The sequence below is a fragment of the Schistocerca cancellata genome, chromosome 1 (genome assembly GCF_023864275.1).
Source record: "Schistocerca cancellata isolate TAMUIC-IGC-003103 chromosome 1, iqSchCanc2.1, whole genome shotgun sequence".
Classification (NCBI taxonomy): domain Eukaryota; kingdom Metazoa; phylum Arthropoda; class Insecta; order Orthoptera; family Acrididae; genus Schistocerca; species Schistocerca cancellata.
In genome coordinates this window covers 234,151,708-234,169,048 of record NC_064626.1, presented here as the reverse complement: position 1 = coordinate 234,169,048, position 17,341 = coordinate 234,151,708, and the positions used below count along the sequence as shown (strand labels likewise).

The 17,341-nt window shown below is 39.5% G+C and overlaps 1 protein-coding gene across 3 annotated transcripts in view; it reads right to left on the bottom strand.

The window, feature by feature from the left end:
• LOC126170009 (zinc finger protein 16) overlaps nt 1-17,341 on the bottom strand; it is a 136,175-nt gene that overhangs the window by 85,906 nt on the left and 32,928 nt on the right. For all 3 annotated transcript variants that reach the window (XM_049920691.1, XM_049920689.1, XM_049920690.1), the window contains exon 2: nt 11,579-11,693. In XM_049920691.1, coding sequence (XP_049776648.1) covers nt 11,579-11,595 — 17 coding nt within the window. In that variant the 5' untranslated portion in view covers nt 11,596-11,693. The remainder of the gene's footprint in view (nt 1-11,578; nt 11,694-17,341) is intronic.

Sequence of the window (17,341 nt, the reverse complement as noted above, 5' to 3'; positions counted from 1 at the left end):
TATTGTTCTGCAATCTATTGACCATTTTTTCCACTTCCTCAAATGTGATCCTATTTCCATCATCATTCCTATCCCATTCTACCTCGACATCTGAAACATTACTGATCGCATTTTCACCTACATTGAGCAACTCTTCAAAATATTCCCTCCGTCTGCCCATGGTATCCACAGGATTCACCAGCAGTTTTCCTGACCTGTCCAAAATACTTGTCATTTCCTTCTTACCTCCCTTTCGAAGACTGCTAATTACACTCCAGAATGGTTTTCCAGCAGCTTGACCCATAGTCTCCAACCTGTTTCCAAAGTCTTCCCACGATTTCTTCTTGGATGCTGCAATTATCTGTTTGGCTTTGTTTCTTTCTTCAACATAACTTTCTCTGTCTACCTGGGTTCTGGTATGTAGCCATTTTTGATACGCCTTCTTTTTCCTTTTACAGGCTGCCTTGACTGTTTCATTCCACCAAGCTGTTTGCTTCATTCTACTTTTACACACTACTGTTCCAAGACATTCTTTAGTCACTTCTAGTACTGTGTCCCTGTACCTTGTCCATTCCTTTTCCAATGACTGTAATTGACTACATTCAACTAACTGGTACCTTTCTGAGATTGCTGTTATGTACTTGTGCCTGATTTCCTTATCCTGAAGTTTCTCCACTCTTATCCTCCTACATATGGACCTGACCTCCTGACATTATCTGAAAAGTCGTATAATTTAATTTTTGGAGACAAACATACTCACAAAAGTATGTTTTTTTTATGATTTTTTACTCCAAGGAACCACGTAATTGTTTGTTTCCTGTAACATTAACTTTCAATAGTATTTCTTTGCCAAGAACTTACTTGTACAACTTTTCCAATAATGTTACTTTTGTGTCAATAACAAAGAATACATCCTTGCAGCAGCTTTTGTTGATGAACAATAACGTTCTTCAAATACCGAAAAGCTTCCCCCACCCTCCTACTTCCTCCACTTACTTTTGCTGAAGGTAGTAAAGTATGGCAGTTGCTTTGTCTTTGAGTCTAATAGAGTTCAGATTTGTGCATCTGAATGAACACTGGGCTTAAACAAACATTTTAAGAAATATTTTCAAAACAACTAAGCACGTAAACTTTTGGCCAGCAAGCCTTTTCTGAAATAGACAACGCACACGCATGCAGACATGCATGCACACGCACACGCACACACAAATGCAGCTACACGCATGACTACTGTGTCTGACTGCCGACGACAGCCAGACACAGTTGACATGTGTGCGTGAGCTGTTTGCGTGAATGTGTGTGTGTGTATACTGTCTATTTCAGAAAAAGGCCTTGAGGCTGAAATCTTACATGATTAGTAGTGTTTTTGTTCTGCCTGTGTGCAACTCAATACCTCCACTATAGGGTGAGTAGTAATCTATCCTTTTCATAATATTGTCATTATTCCATCCTGGATTTTCCAATGTTTAAGAAATATTTTCTAAGGATGTTATCAGTTGAATGCTAAAGTTATGATTATATTAGACACAACTGTGGAATTTCTTGACAGGGTTTTCCAGTAACATCAGCACTTTAAAAAAAGGAATAAATGGGCATAAAAATTATTCAAAAAACAAAATGCATGTACAGAACTAACAATGATGTCGAACAGCAGACATTTTACACTCTTAACGTTTGGCAATATAAGCATTATGAACTTCAGTCTTTGGCGATGAGTACTTATGTAGACAACAGGTTATAAAGTTGGGTCATTTTTTTCTGAAACATTCTGTAGTAGATAATATTTACTGACATCTGATAAATCTGGCAACAAATGTGCACATTCCAAAACAATGACACTATCAAGATTAAATTGTACATCTAGAAATTAATTATTTTTGCAAGTGTACTGTACAGATAGTTTTTAGTGAATGATATGCAATATTGTGTGAACCCTTTCACAGATGACAGGTCTTTATGAGGGACATTCTTGCCACCCACCCACCCCCAACCACCCCCCTCCCCACCCCCACCCCTGCATTCCATTGACAACTGATACTTGAAATGTAGGGGGTATAGTAAACAAAATACTTTTATGTAAGTTTTGTAAAAGTGCTTTTGAACTCCATCTATATTACCCCTCATCAAGATCAGCCTGACTAAATTAGTAGATTCACTGCACACCTGCTGCCCCATCCCAACAAACATCTCCCTCTTTTTGTTATGTAATTTATGGATAGTTAGCAATTAACATTAAATTTGTAACTTTATCTGCATTTATTTATAGTGACATTAACAGAAAGATTTTCTCCCTTGCAAATCAGGTTAAGTAATCACACTGAAAACTAAACACTACAATTACAATATTTTGTCTCCTTATATTTTCACAATTATTTTTGGAAATTGGTGAGAAGTTCAACATTGGCCACAAGTCACTGGCTCTCACAATCTGATTTTAGCCAGTTTGTCCCCACAGCCCTTTCCTAACTTTTCCATGAGCAATGAAGGAAATAAGAAGTGATGTAACTGAAGCAGGTGCTCAGGCAGCAGTAGATATTCTTCTATATGTCACGTCTCTGTGTGTGACTGTAGCAGCTTGGGAATTGGGGAAATAAACAAGGCTCATTGCTTGTGTAGGATTTGCTGTAGAGATAGGAAGACAGTGGAACAGGAGGAGAAGATTGCTGCCCTTAAGGCGGAACTAGATAAAGCGAAACAAGATCTGTAAAGGTTAAGGGGGGAGAAGGGAAAAAGAGAGGTTTTAGAAGAAATAGGAATAGGACATCCTCAGACAGTGTGGTTGTGAATGTGGAAAACAGGTTTGATCTGTTGTCACAGTTGGAAACTGGTGAGTCACAAATAGATGTACGATTAGACAGAACACAACAAACTTTCAAAAAGTGTTTAAAAGTAAGTAGTCAGAAAAAGCTGTGAAGAAGAAGGAAGTTTTGGTTTTAGGTAGTTCACATGGTACAGGTCAACTGTTGTAGGATGAACTAGGGTCAGGTTACAAGGTCACAAGCTTTTTTAAACCTAGTGCAAGTCTGGATAAGGCAATAGAGGATGTAGGTTCACTTTGTAAAGACTTCACAAAGGAAGACACTATGGTAGAAGTGGGTGGGTGGGTGGGTGGGTGGGGGGGGGGGGGAGGAGGGGGAAGGGGAGGGATCAGCATAGATAGGAACCCTAATTATTCAATTGAGAGTGACCTGGTAAAGATAGCTTCAGCGACAAGACATACTGGTATTGGGCTTGTGTCTGTTCTGAGGCGCCATGACTGGACTCATTTAAACTCTTCTGTTAGAAGAGTTAATTTAGAGGTGGAACAGCTGCTTGGATCAGATACAGGGTCTCATATCGGTGTGGTTCATGTTGACTATCAGCAAGTGGGACTATACTAGGCATGGCCTTCACCTCAACAGGAAAGGGAAGGGAAAACTGTCTGGGATAATAGCAAATAACTTAAGGGGGGCACTGTCACAAGTGGTAAAGTACCAGTGGTTACAAGAGACAGAGCAGCAGTTCTTTTTACGGCAGGGAGGGCAGAAACAAAAGATGATCAGAGACAAGCTGAAAATGACATTCGCATTGATAAAACAGGCAAATTTTAATGTACACAATTCATAGAGACAGCCTCTGATTGAAACTAAAGATACCCAAAAATTGGCAGGAAAATTAGGTTCATCCAGTTGTATTCCATCAGAATATCCGAGGACTAAGGGATAAGCTTAATGAGTTGCTTATTTGTGTTGAAGAATTAGAGTTGAGCAAACCAGTTGATATAATCTGCCTCTCTGAACGTCATATGATCACTGGTACAGATATATTAAATGTTACAGAATTCAAGTTAGCTTCTTATTTCTGTAGAGAAAATATGGAGAAAGGAGGAGTTGCCATATTTGTAGGAAACTGCTTTGATTTCAAGAATATTGATATTAATAAATTTTGCTCAGAGCAGAACCTAGAAGCTTGTGCAACAGAAGTAGTATTTCATAATAAGTCCTTTATAATAGTAGGTATTTTAACCTCTTCATAAAAAATATGGAAGCTCTGCTGTCCCATCTCAAAGTAAAAAACAAGGAAATAGTGGTTGTTGGGGATTTTAATGTGGATTTATTGAAAAGCTCTGTCAGTGAACAATTATTGAAGTCAGTAACACTATCATTCAATTCAGTTCCTACTGTGAACTTTGCTACTAGGATATGTAAATGCTCTGAAACTGCTATTGATAATATCTTTGTAGACAAATCTAGGGAAAAAAGTCATATCACGAAACCAATAGTAAATGGACTATCTGATCATGACATGCAGCATCTTATGTTAAATGTTGAAACTTGTCAGGCCAAAAAAATCTATTAAATCTGAGTGCAGGAGGGTAACAAATAAGTCAAAAATTGAGAAATTCAGGAAATTGCTCACAGACACGGACTGGATAGATGTTTACAATATGTCTGACTCAAATGGAAAATACAAAGCACTCATTAATAAAATTGCCTCCACTTTTGAAAATTGTTTTCCCCTAAAGGTAACTCAAATCACACTGAAGTCAAAAAATAAACTGTGGATTACACAAGGAATAACGATATCATGTAGGACAAAAAGGAGATTGTATATACTATCTAGGAACAGCTCCGATGTTAGAATTGTAATAATGTATTACAAAGAATACTGCAAAACATTGAAGCTTGATATTCAGAAATCGAAGCAGCTTTATTATGAGAAAAAGATAATTAAATAAGGTAACAAAATAAAAACTGTATGGGATATTGTGAAGACAGAGACAGGTGGGGCCAAAAAGGAAGGGAAACAGATAGTTCTAAAAATAAATGAGACTATGTTAACAAGTACACGTAATGTTGCAAACCTCTTAAACAAGTACTTCATTTCTGTTACTGGCAGCTGGGGTTATCAGGGTCGGTGAACTGAGCAATGGAGTACCTGAAACCAGTCTTTAAAAATAACTTCAGTAAAATGGAAATGACACTCGTGACTCCCAAAGAAGTAGCATCCATCATAACATCCTTAAAATCTAAGTATTCCAGTGGGTATGATAACAGATCAACAAAGTTAATCAAAGAGTGCTCATGTGAGTTGAGTTCTATCTTAAGTTATTTGTGTAATCAATCTCTTATCAGTGGAATTTTTCCAGACTGGCTAAAATATGGTGAAGTTAAGCCTCTTTACAAGAAGAGGGATAAACAGATACCATCAAATTATCAACCAATTTCACTTTTGATGGCTTTCTCAAAAATATTTGAAAAGGTTGTGTTCAAGCGTCTCCTTAAGCATCTGACTGCAAATAATATATCATCCAAGTCACAGTTTCGATTTCTGAAGGGTTCTGGTATAGAGAAAGCTATTTATACTTATAGTGAGAATGTACTTAATTCATTAGATAATAAATTAGAGGCTACTGGCATTTTCTGTGACCTGTCAAAAGCCTTTGACTGTCTGAACCAAAGCATTTTCTTATGTAAATTAGAATATTATGGTGTCACCGGTAATGCTGTGAAATAGTTTGAGTCTTATCTATCTAACAGGAAACAAAGGGTGTCATTGTGAAATACCTGTGCAGTAAGCAGTCAGTCTTCATCTGACTGGGAATTAATTACATGTGGTGTTCCTCAAGGTTCCATCTTGTGTCTGTTGCTTTTTCTTGTGTACATTAATGACCTCTCATTTGTGACATTGTAAGATGCTAAGTCTGTTTTGTTTGCAGATGATACAAACATTGCAATAAGCAGCAGGGCAAGTACAGGTTTAGAAATAGCTGCTAATCAAATTTTCACTGACATTAATAAGTGGTTTAAAGTTAATTCACTGTCATTAAACTTTGAAAAGACCCACTATATGCAGTTCTGAACCTGTAAGAAATTTCCTTCCAGCATGAATATAACACATGAAAACAGGCAGATCGAAGAGGCTGAAAGTGTTAAATTTCTGGTATTACAACATCATCATCATCATCATCATCATCATCATCATCATCATTTAGGACTGATTATGCCTTTCAGCATTCAGTCTGGAGCATAGCCCCCCTTATACAGTTCCTCCACGATCCCCTATTCAGTGCTAACATTGGTGCCTCTTCTGATGTTAAACCTATTACTTCAAAATCATTCTTAACCGAATCCAGGTACCTTCTCCTCGGTCTGCCCCGACTCCTCCTACCCTCTACTGCTGAATCCATGAGTCTCTTGGGTAACCTTGCTTCTCCCATGCGTGTAACATGACCCCACCATCTAAGCCTGTTCGCCCTGACTGCTACATCTATAGAGTTCATTCCCAGTTTTTCTTTGATTTCCGAATTGTGGACACCCTCCTGCCATTGTTCCCATCTACAAGTACCTGCAATCATCCTAGCTACTTTCATATCCGTAACCTCAGCCTTGTTGATAAGGTAACCTGAATCCACCCAGCTTTCGCTCCCATACAACAAAGTTGGTCGAAAGATTGAACGGTGCACAGATAACTTAGTCTTGGTACTGACTTCCTTCTTGCAGAAGAGAGTAGATTGTAGCTCAGCGCTCACTGCATTAGCTTTGCTACACCTCGCTTCCAGTTCTTTCGCTATGTTGCCATCCTGTGAGAATATGCATCCTAAGTACTTGAAACTGTCCACCTGTTCTAACTTTGTTCCTCCTATTTGGCACTCAATCCATTTATATTTCATTCCCATTGACATTACTTTCGTTTTGGAGATGCTAATCTTCATACCACAGTCCTTACATTTCTGATCTAGCTCTGAAATATTACTTTGCAAACTTTCAATCGAATCTGCCATCACAACTAAGTCATCCGCATATGCAAGACTGTTTATTTTGTGTTCACATATCTTAATCTCACCCAGCCAGTCTATTGTTTTCAACATATGATCCATAAATAATATGAACAACAGTGGAGACATGTTGCAGCCTTGTCTTACCCCTGAAACTACTCTGAACCATGAACTCAATTTACCGTCAACTCTAACTGCTGCCTGACTATCCATGTAAAGACCTTTAATTGCTTGCAAAAGTTTGCCTCCTATTCCATAATCTTGTAGAACAGACAATAACTTCCTCCTAGGAACCCGGTCATATGCCTTTTCTAGATCTATAAAGCATAGATACGATACCCTGTTCCACTCATAGCACTTCTCCATTATTTGCCGTAAGCTAAAGATCTGGTCCTGACAACCTCTAAGAGGCCTAAACCCACACTGATTTTCATCCAATTGGTCCTCAACTAATACTCGCACTTTCCTTTCAACAATACCTGAGAAGATTTTACCCACAACGCTGATTAAAGAGATACCTCTGTAGTTGTTACAATCTTTTCTGTTTCCATGTTTAAAGATTGGTGTGATTACTGCTTTTGCCCAGTCTGATGGAACCTGTCCCGACTCCCAGGCCATTTCAATTATCCTGAGTAGCCATTTAAGACCTGACATTCCACTGTATTTGATGAGTTCCGACTTAATTTCATCCACCCCAGCCGCTTTATTGTTCTGCAATCTATTGACCATTTTTTCCACTTCCTCAAATGTGATCCTATTTCCATCATCATTCCTATCCCATTCTACCTCGACATCTGAAACATTACTGATCGCATTTTCACCTACATTGAGCAACTCTTCAAAATATTCCCTCCGTCTGCCCATGGTATCCACAGGATTCACCAGCAGTTTTCCTGACCTGTCCAAAATACTTGTCATTTCCTTCTTACCTCCCTTTCGAAGACTGCTAATTACACTCCAGAATGGTTTTCCAGCAGCTTGACCCATAGTCTCCAACCTGTTTCCAAAGTCTTCCCACGATTTCTTCTTGGATGCTGCAATTATCTGTTTGGCTTTGTTTCTTTCTTCAACATAACTTTCTCTGTCTACCTGGGTTCTGGTATGTAGCCATTTTTGATACGCCTTCTTTTTCCTTTTACAGGCTGCCTTGACTGTTTCATTCCACCAAGCTGTTTGCTTCATTCTACTTTTACACACTACTGTTCCAAGACATTCTTTAGTCACTTCTAGTACTGTGTCCCTGTACCTTGTCCATTCCTTTTCCAATGACTGTAATTGACTACATTCAACTAACTGGTACCTTTCTGAGATTGCTGTTATGTACTTGTGCCTGATTTCCTTATCCTGAAGTTTCTCCACTCTTATCCTCCTACATATGGACCTGACCTCCTGCACTTTCGGCCTCACAATCCCAATTTCACTGCAGATTAAATAATGATCAGTGTCATCAAAGAATCCCCTGAATACACGTGTGTCCCTCACAGCCTTCCTGAATTCCTGATCTGTTATTATATAGTCAATGACAGATCTGGTTCCCCTGCCTTCCCAAGTATACCGGTGAATGTTCTTATGTTTAAAAAAGGAGTTTGTGATTACTAAGCCCATACTGGCACAGAAATCCAAGAGTTGTTTCCCGTTCCTGTTGGCCTCCATATCCTCTCCAAATTTACCCATAACCTTTTCATACCCTTCTGTTCGATTTACAACTCGATAAAAAATTCAGTTGGAAAAGGTATACCACAGAATTGCTTAAGCAAACAAGTCTGTATTTGCTGTGAGAATGATGTCAGATGTAGGATATATAAATATAAAAAAACTTGCATACTTTGCTTACTTTCATTCTATTATGTCATTCTGGATCATATTCTGGGGAAACTCATCAAACTGAACAAAAGTTTTTAGGGTGCAAAAGTGTGCGATAAGAATCATTTGTGGTGTAAATTCAAGAACATCTTGTAGAAACCTGTTCGAATAACTTTGTATTCTAACCACTGCTTCTCAGTACATTTATTCCTTAATGAAATTTGTTGCAATTAATACATCTCTATTTACAACCAATAGCTCAGTACATAATATCAGTACTAGGAATAAGAACAATCTACGTAAACACCTAAACTCAGGTACCTTGGTCCAAAAAGGGGTACAATACTCAGGAACACACATTTTCAATAAATTGCCAGCAACCATTAAAAACTTGGTTTGAGATAAAGCATAGTTTAAACAGAGTTTGAAAGACTTTTTGATAGGCAACTCCTTCTACTCCACAGATGAATATCTTAACAGAGATTGTTAAGCCAGCTTAAGCAAAAATATCTCTTAGATTTCAGTTTTGAGAACACTTGGTCACAACAGTCAAGATTAGGTATTTTATTTATGATAAATTTATTAATAGTGCATAACAGTGTTTCATTCTGACAGTGTGTTAATTCTGTAAATATTAGCTGTTCCAGTTTACTGCATTGTATTAACCTGTTTCGACTATCTCCTGACAAATGATCATGGCAGTAAGTACTCTATTCAAATGTTTTACATTTTTATTTTATACTTTCTGACATTTTCCACACCCACGAGAATCATCTAATTTTTTGAGTCTATGGAATGAAAACTGAATCTAATCTAATTTGGAAGAAGACAAATTGAGCATTTGCAAAAGTTACAGAGAAAATTTTATATTCACGATTGTATTTTAAATGTTACTACATAATTATAGTTTCTTTTTGTTACATAACAGTCATTTCATAGTTGGTTCTATCATCCTTAATCTGCACTAAACGAATAGCGGCAAAACACGATGGTGCAATCATTGTACAGGACATCAAAAAAATGGTTCAAATGGCTCTGAGCACTATGGGACTTAACATCTATGGTCATCAGTCCCCTAGAACTTAGAACTACTTAAACCTAACTAATCTAAGGACATCACACAACACCCAGTCATCACGAGGCAGAGAAAATCCCTGACCCTGCCAGGAATCAAACCCGGGAACCCGGGCGCGGGAAGCGAGAACGCTACCGCACAACCACGAGCTGCGGATGTACAGGACATCGGCTCACTGAGTGTCTGCTGCTGCTTCGTCTGCCTAAGGCTTCACTTATAGATTTATAATTTTTCTTTAAAGTGGTTCCCTAATAACCTCACAGACCAACCAAGGAAAACATCTGTAGCACTATGGCAATAGATCTCGCAACCCAGGTTATCCATATGACACACAGAATCACCATACAGCCATACTATTTTATACATATTGCACAAAAACAATGCTGGAGATCCGGCAACTGGAGAAAATGTCAGCTACAAAATTAGCAATATGCCACCACTCAAAATTTCTCTGATGTGCACAGCTAAAGTGGTACAACACAGAAAATTTACACTCTCTGATAATTGTAAGTAAGAAACTTTTTTTAATTACTTTAAGATTTTTGCAGTTCTGAGAAAAGGCAATGAGATAATGACTGGTAGGTGTAAAACTTGGTGGGCAACACTGCTTATTTCAGCAGTGTTTCTAAGTTAATAATCTGATCCTTTCGACACACACACACAGAGAGAGAGTGAGAACTGAAGACACTTGGGAGATGCCTGGATGACATCTGACAAAAAGGAGTACCATTCAATTAATTGGAACAGTGTGTAAATGTCAAATTTCTTATGATATATTCATTTGACCATTTTAGTGACAAAGCAAGGAAAAAATTTTACTTTGCATGTGGTACCTGCTTTGACATATTGCTAAGCTGAAGAAAAGAGATTGTTACACACTTGGCTATAAAAAGACTGATGCACAAAGTCTACAACTCCCACCATCTTACATCAGTGAAAGATCTTGCTGAGAACCAGAGAAAATCCTCGTCCTATGTAAAATCGCTAAGTGGGTCGAAGGCTTCTATTCAGCCAATTGTCACCAGCCTACTGAGGCAACAAAAGGAAGTGAAATAGAAATTAAAGTTCATGTTCAAAAATTACTCGCACAGGCAAATGTCGTGAAGGCTCTTAAATTTCACATTTAAATGTGACAAGTTGGTTGAGGATTGGCAAATCCAATGAATCTAAACCTGAAACATGATTGCCATCATGAACTGATGAGTAGTGTAGCCCATGATGTGCGTTTGTCATTGCAATAACCTTCTCGTATATCTTATTTCCAATTTTGCTGAAATTTCTGACAACATAACCTAACATAACAAAGTACCAACTAACTTAATTAACGAATCATAGGAAATTACAAATGAGCATTCTGATAGGCTACTGACAACCAACTATGATCCTTCACATTTACTTCCCACTGCACCAACATTTACTAACAGAAGCATGCAACAGAAAGCCAGGTAGGCCTACACCAGGAGATCACTTTTACCAAAAATATAGGGAACTGGCATTTGCAGTTGAATGCAGAACAATTCTACTGCCACCAATGTACATTTTACGCAAAGATTACAAAAACGAGACAGGAGAAATTAGGGCTACAGAGGCATATATCACTCACTTTTCCCTTGCTCCATTTGTGAGGGAACAGGAAAGGAAATGACCACTGGTGGCACAAGCTATCCTCTCTGCTATACACTTTGTGGCGTCTTGTTGTGTGTTACATAGACGTAGATGTATGAAAGTATAATATGTGTATTTAACTTGAAAATTTAATAAATGACACTGACATCACACGAATATGTTGACATCAAGGTGATAAGCAGTACATTATCTACTTCGGAATAAGAATTTTTTTCAGCCCGGTCCTTACTCCTTACCCACATTTCTCAAACTAAGTAAAGCAGGTACAGACAACTTCACGCTATGAAGTAACACTGTTTGAGTTTCAATTAACCAATATTCATCTTATTTAAACCTACCATGAAATGCCCCACATGTGGCATGGGTGCTATGGAATACACAGATGGAAATTATGGTGCAGAAGCATCAATCATTCCACATTGCCTGTCACTCCATCAGCAGGAGAAGAGTAAGCTGAAACATCCATATATTTTATTAATTGCAAAAACTTTAATTAATTAATTAATTAACAACATATGCAACAATTAAATTAGAGCAATTAAAATCAGTTATGTCAATAATGTTTCCCACTAGCATAGTCATCACAAATGCCAATAGGTGTTTCTTGTTCATACTTCTAGTCTTTAGCTGACTTATGATGATGATGGGTTTTGCCATATATTTGGCCATTAGTGCTCTTACTAACAGATGATATGATGAGTGAGATTAAAAAATCAAATTAAGATCAAAATAAGATTAGTTTAAATTTTGTATCTGAAACTTTAATGTTGTTTCCAGAAACTCATGCATCTGCACACTAAGACAAAACTTTAGCATCTTTTGAAAAATAAATAAAATTAAACAAATGAAGAGCAACATATTTTTAAATTAGTAAAGTGGAATAATAAGCTGTTGTCCACTCAGTCAAAGTTAATGAATGCAGAGAGTGGTCATAATGAACTACTCTCCCTATCTGAAAAAAATTCAGGAAGGTGCACTGTCTGGTACAAATCTTTCAATGCTACCACACATATCTCATAGTTAGTTAAAAAGACTGCATGTCCTCGAATCAGAAGTATGGCTACTGTGAGTTTCACATTCTGACAACATCAGGGGCATTAGAGATGGAGTGCTAGCTCAGCAAGATGAGCACTGGTGAGGAAGCAGCTATGCTCTTTTTGTTGCAACCATCCTAGCACTCCACTTATAGAAAACATATTATGAGCCAATATAAACTCCATCTTCCTCAGATATGACAGTATTACTTTATTTTTATCAATGTACTTTATTTTAACCAATGCCCCATTCTGTTTGGTGACGGCCTCTCCCTAGTTAGAAAACAATCAATACACTGGCTGTCAAGCACACATGTATGACTGAACCTGAGAACTTGATAGCCAGTGTATTGCTTACCACTGATCAAGACATATTGCTTTAGTGCTGGAAACATATGTTCATTGTTTTACATATTTTGACTTTGATCAAGTATTCTTTGGATGTAAAGATATGAATGACATGTGATGTTGTGACTGTAATTTTTCTTCCGTGATGATGGTCAATGACCAAAACAGGTCATAACAAATAAGTATTACAAGACAGCATTGTATCATGCATTTTCCCAAGTCTCTATATGCTGTCGCTCGGAGGGGGGGGGGGGGGGGGGGGGGCATGTTCTTCATAACACAACAGTAAGGCATGGCTTTAAGTGGGCCACAATCTTCAATGGAAGACTAGCTGCTGTGGAGATGGCTAAGGTTTCAACAGAGTTCACGAAGCCCAAGAAAGCTTTACATCTTTATCTTGTTTATGCAAGAAGAAGAGTGTGTCCTGGACAAACTTTTCTACTACGTACATTTTTTAAATGGTCTGAAAAACATTCTGCAAATTGTAACAGATAAAGAAAGTCAATCAGCACACCCAATTCAATGGCTGAGTTTAAGAGGATCGCATAAATCTCAGCAACAAAAACACTAACTTTTGTGTCATCATAGTGTTTGCTTGAACGCCAATGATGTTCAGGTGACTGATTAGAACAGTTAAAAGGGGCCAAACAAGGCGATCATCGGTAACTTCTTCCTTTAATAATACTAGCCAACAGTGAGAATGTAACTGGGATGGAATAAATGTTTGTTAACTATATATCAATCACACTGATAACGAAAACGAAAACATATACTTGATTTAGCTCTCCTCCCAAGGGGAATGCATTTAATTATAATTATATTTTATTAGCATTTTTTGTCAATCCCTTCCCATATAGGCTGCGAAATCCCAAGAATGATAGACAGTGAGATGAAGTTTCAGGCAACAACAGCTGTGTGTATTTTGTCGCTATTTTTAGCCAGGGCTCATAGCAACAAGGGGATGGAAAATAGGGAGGAGTGGAGCAATTATGCCATATACACTCCTGGAAATGGAAAAAAGAACACATTGACACCGGTGTGTCAGACCCACCATACTTGCTCCGGACACTGCGAGAGGGCTGTACAAGCAATGATCACACGCACGGCACAGCGGACACACCAGGAACCGCGGTGTTGGCCGTCGAATGGCACTAGCTGCGCAGCATTTGTGCACCGCCGCCGTCAGTGTCAGCCAGTTTGCCGTGGCATACGGAGCTCCATCGCAGTCTTTAACACTGGTAGCATGCCGCGACAGCATGGACGTGAACCGTATGTGCAGTTGACGGACTTTGAGCGAGGGCGTATAGTGGGCATGCGGGAGGCCGGGTGGACGTACCGCCAAATTGCTCAACACGTGGGGCGTGAGGTCTCCACAGTACATCGATGTTGTCGCCAGTGGTCGGCGGAAGGTGCACGTGCCCGTCGACCTGGGACCTGACCGCAGCGACGCACGGATGCACGCCAAGACCGTAGGATCTTACGCAGTGCCGTAGGGGACCGCACCGCCACTTCCCAGCAAATTAGGGACACTGTTGCTCCTGGGGTATCGGCGAGGACCATTCGCAACCGTCTCCATGAAGCTGGGCTACGGTCCCGCACACCGTTAGGCCGTCTTCCGCTCACGCCCCAACATCGTGCAGCCCGCCTCCAGTGGTGTCGCGACAGGTGTGAATGGAGGGACGAATGGAGACGTGTCGTCTTCAGCGATGAGAGTCGCTTCTGCCTTGATACCAATGATGGTCGTATGTGTGTTTGGCGCCGTGCAGGTGAGCGCCACAATCAGGACTGCATACGACCGAGGCACACAGGGCCAACACCCGGCATCATGGTGTGGGGAGCGATCTCCTACAGTGGCCGTACACCACTGGTGATCGTCGAGGGGACACTGAATAGTGCACGGTACATCCAAACCGTCATCGAACCCATCGTTCTACTATTCCTAGACCGGCAAGGGAACTTGCTGTTCCAACAGGACAATGCACGTCCGCATGTATCCCGTGCCACCCAACGTGCTCTAGAAGGTGTAAGTCAACTACCCTGGCCAGCAAGATCTCCGGATCTGTCCCCCATTGAGCATGTTTGGGACTGGATGAAGCGTCGTCTCACGCGGTCTGCACGTCCAGCACAAACGCTGGTCCAACTGAGGCGCCAGGTGGAAATGGCATGGTAAGCCGTTCCACAGGACTACATCCAGCATCTCTACGATCGTCTCCATGGGAGAATAGCAGCCTGCATTGCTGCGAAAGGTGGATATACACTGTACTAGTGCCGACATTGTGCATGCTCTGTTGCCTGTGTCTATGTGCCTGTGGTTCTGTCAGTGTGATCATGTGATGTATCTGACCCCAGGAATGTGTCAATAAAGTTTCCCCTTCCTGGGACAATGAATTCACGGTGTTATTATTTCAATTTCCAGGAGTGTATTAGGAGGGCGTACAGACTGTACTTTGGCAGTGAAATCTGGGACCAGGACAAGCCCTGGGCTCCCCATGTCTGTTGCATGTCTTGCGTCTCGAGTCTTCATTAGACCAGGGCCTCGCAGAGACAGATTGCTTATTCCTGTCTCGCCTTATTGTGATGGTGCTGTGAGGGCAGTAGTGAAACTAGTGCTGCACCATCACCGTCAAAACAGTGTTCTTTCAGAAATACCAATTTCGTTTGTAATGATGAGTGTACAGAGGTTCACAAAATAACACAGTGAGAAGTTAATGACCTAGTAAAAAATCTGGAAGTACCGAAAGGTAATGCTAAACTGTTGGCATCGAGACTACAACAGTGGATGAAGACAGTAAATGTGACTGTGTTCCGTACCTACCATATGCCACTCCTTCCATTTTTTGAAAGTGAAAATAACTTGGTATTTTGTAGTGATGTACAGACTAATGGCACCTATGGGCACTGACTATAAAAGTATACAGTGGAGGTTGTTCATTGACTCCTCCAAACTAAGTCTGAAGTGTGTGCTACTGCACAATGGCAAAATGTTATCATCGATTCCAACTAGGTATGCACCTTATTGTGAAAGAAACATATGATAAACTGAAACAATTGTTATTGTGATTGAACTATGAGAAGTTTAAATGGCAGACTTCCAGGGACCTGAAAATCATAGGCATATTACTTGGGCTCCAACACAGCTATACCAAATCCTGTTGTTTCTTGTGCCTCTGGGATAGCCGCACTAAAGCAGCTCATTATAAGGAGAAAGACTGGCTTAGAGTCAATCACTTGAACCAGGATCTCACTATTTTATGTGTGAAGCACTCGTTGAATCCTAGAACACATTTCCCGCTGCTCTTCATATAAAATTAGGCCTAATGAAAAACTTCGTTAAATCCAAGGACAAAATGGGGAAGCATTTCTCTATTTGCATGAGAAATTTCCAAGTCTTTGTGAGGAGAAAATAAAAGAGGGGATTTTCATGGGTTCCTACATATGGAAACTGTACAAAGATGAGCTTTTCAACACAATCATGGCAAGTGATGAAAACTTAGCTTGTGAAGCCTTTGTTAATAAACTTTCTAAGAAACAAGATGGGAGAAAACTATCTTGTGGCAAATCATCTGCACTGCTACAACAGACTGGGGTGCAACATGTCCTTTAAGTTAGATTTCCTACAGTCCCACTTGGACTTCTTTCTGATAAACACAGAGAACACTTCCACCAGCAAATTTCAGACGTGGAAATGAGATTCAAGGGAAAGTGGAATCCATCAATGTTAGCCTATTACTGCTGGACACTAACTTGAGAATCATCTGCAGAAAGCTACAAATGCCAGACAAAACAGTTGTGCCTTGAGTGACCTTCCTCCAAGGGATAACACCAAGATAAATTTATGCATAAGCCTACAGATGCAATTACGTGAAGTTAATAAACTTCAAAACAAGAACTGATCTTGCATTTTCATTAACATTTTCATTATCATCACACCAAAAAACACAAAGATTAGCTGTTGTCATGCCAGTTACAGTAAAAAAGTAAAATTCTGTTGGCTAATATAATCATAGTCTACAGGATTCCATTAGGAGGAAATAGTGGACAGCCGATTTCATATTTTGTGGTATCATCTGATGCAAAGATGAAGAAGTAAAATGAAGGAAAAATAACCATCAAAAGTAATGAGATACAGCGAGGTCTGGGAGATGGTACCAGACGATAATACTCTGAGTTCCCCCCTCCCCCTTTCCATTTTCCAGGACTTATCACGCTACTGCTACTGCTGCTGTTGTTGTCATCATCTTCTTCTTCTTTAATTCAAAGACTGATTTGATGCAGCCTCCATGCTAGTCTATCCTGTGCAAGTCTCTTCATCTCTGCATAAAGACTGCAACCTGCATCCATTTGAGGCTCAATACTGCAGCCAAGTCTTAGTCTCCCTGTACAATTTTTACCACCAACAATTCCCTCCATTACCAAACTGATGATTCCTTGATGTCTTGGCATATGTCCTATTCAACTGATCCATTCTTTTACTGAAATTGTGTTCAATTTCTTTTCTCCCCAGTTCGTTTCAGTACCTCCTCCTCAATTATTCAATCCAGCCACCTAATTTTCATTATTCTTTTGTATCAACACATTTCAAAAGCTTCTATCATATTCTTGTCTGAACAAAAGCTTCTATTATCTTCTTGTCTGAAATGTTTATTGTCCATGGTTCACTTCCATACAAGGCTATACTCCACACAACCTCTAGAAAAGCCTTCCCTCACTTAAATTTAT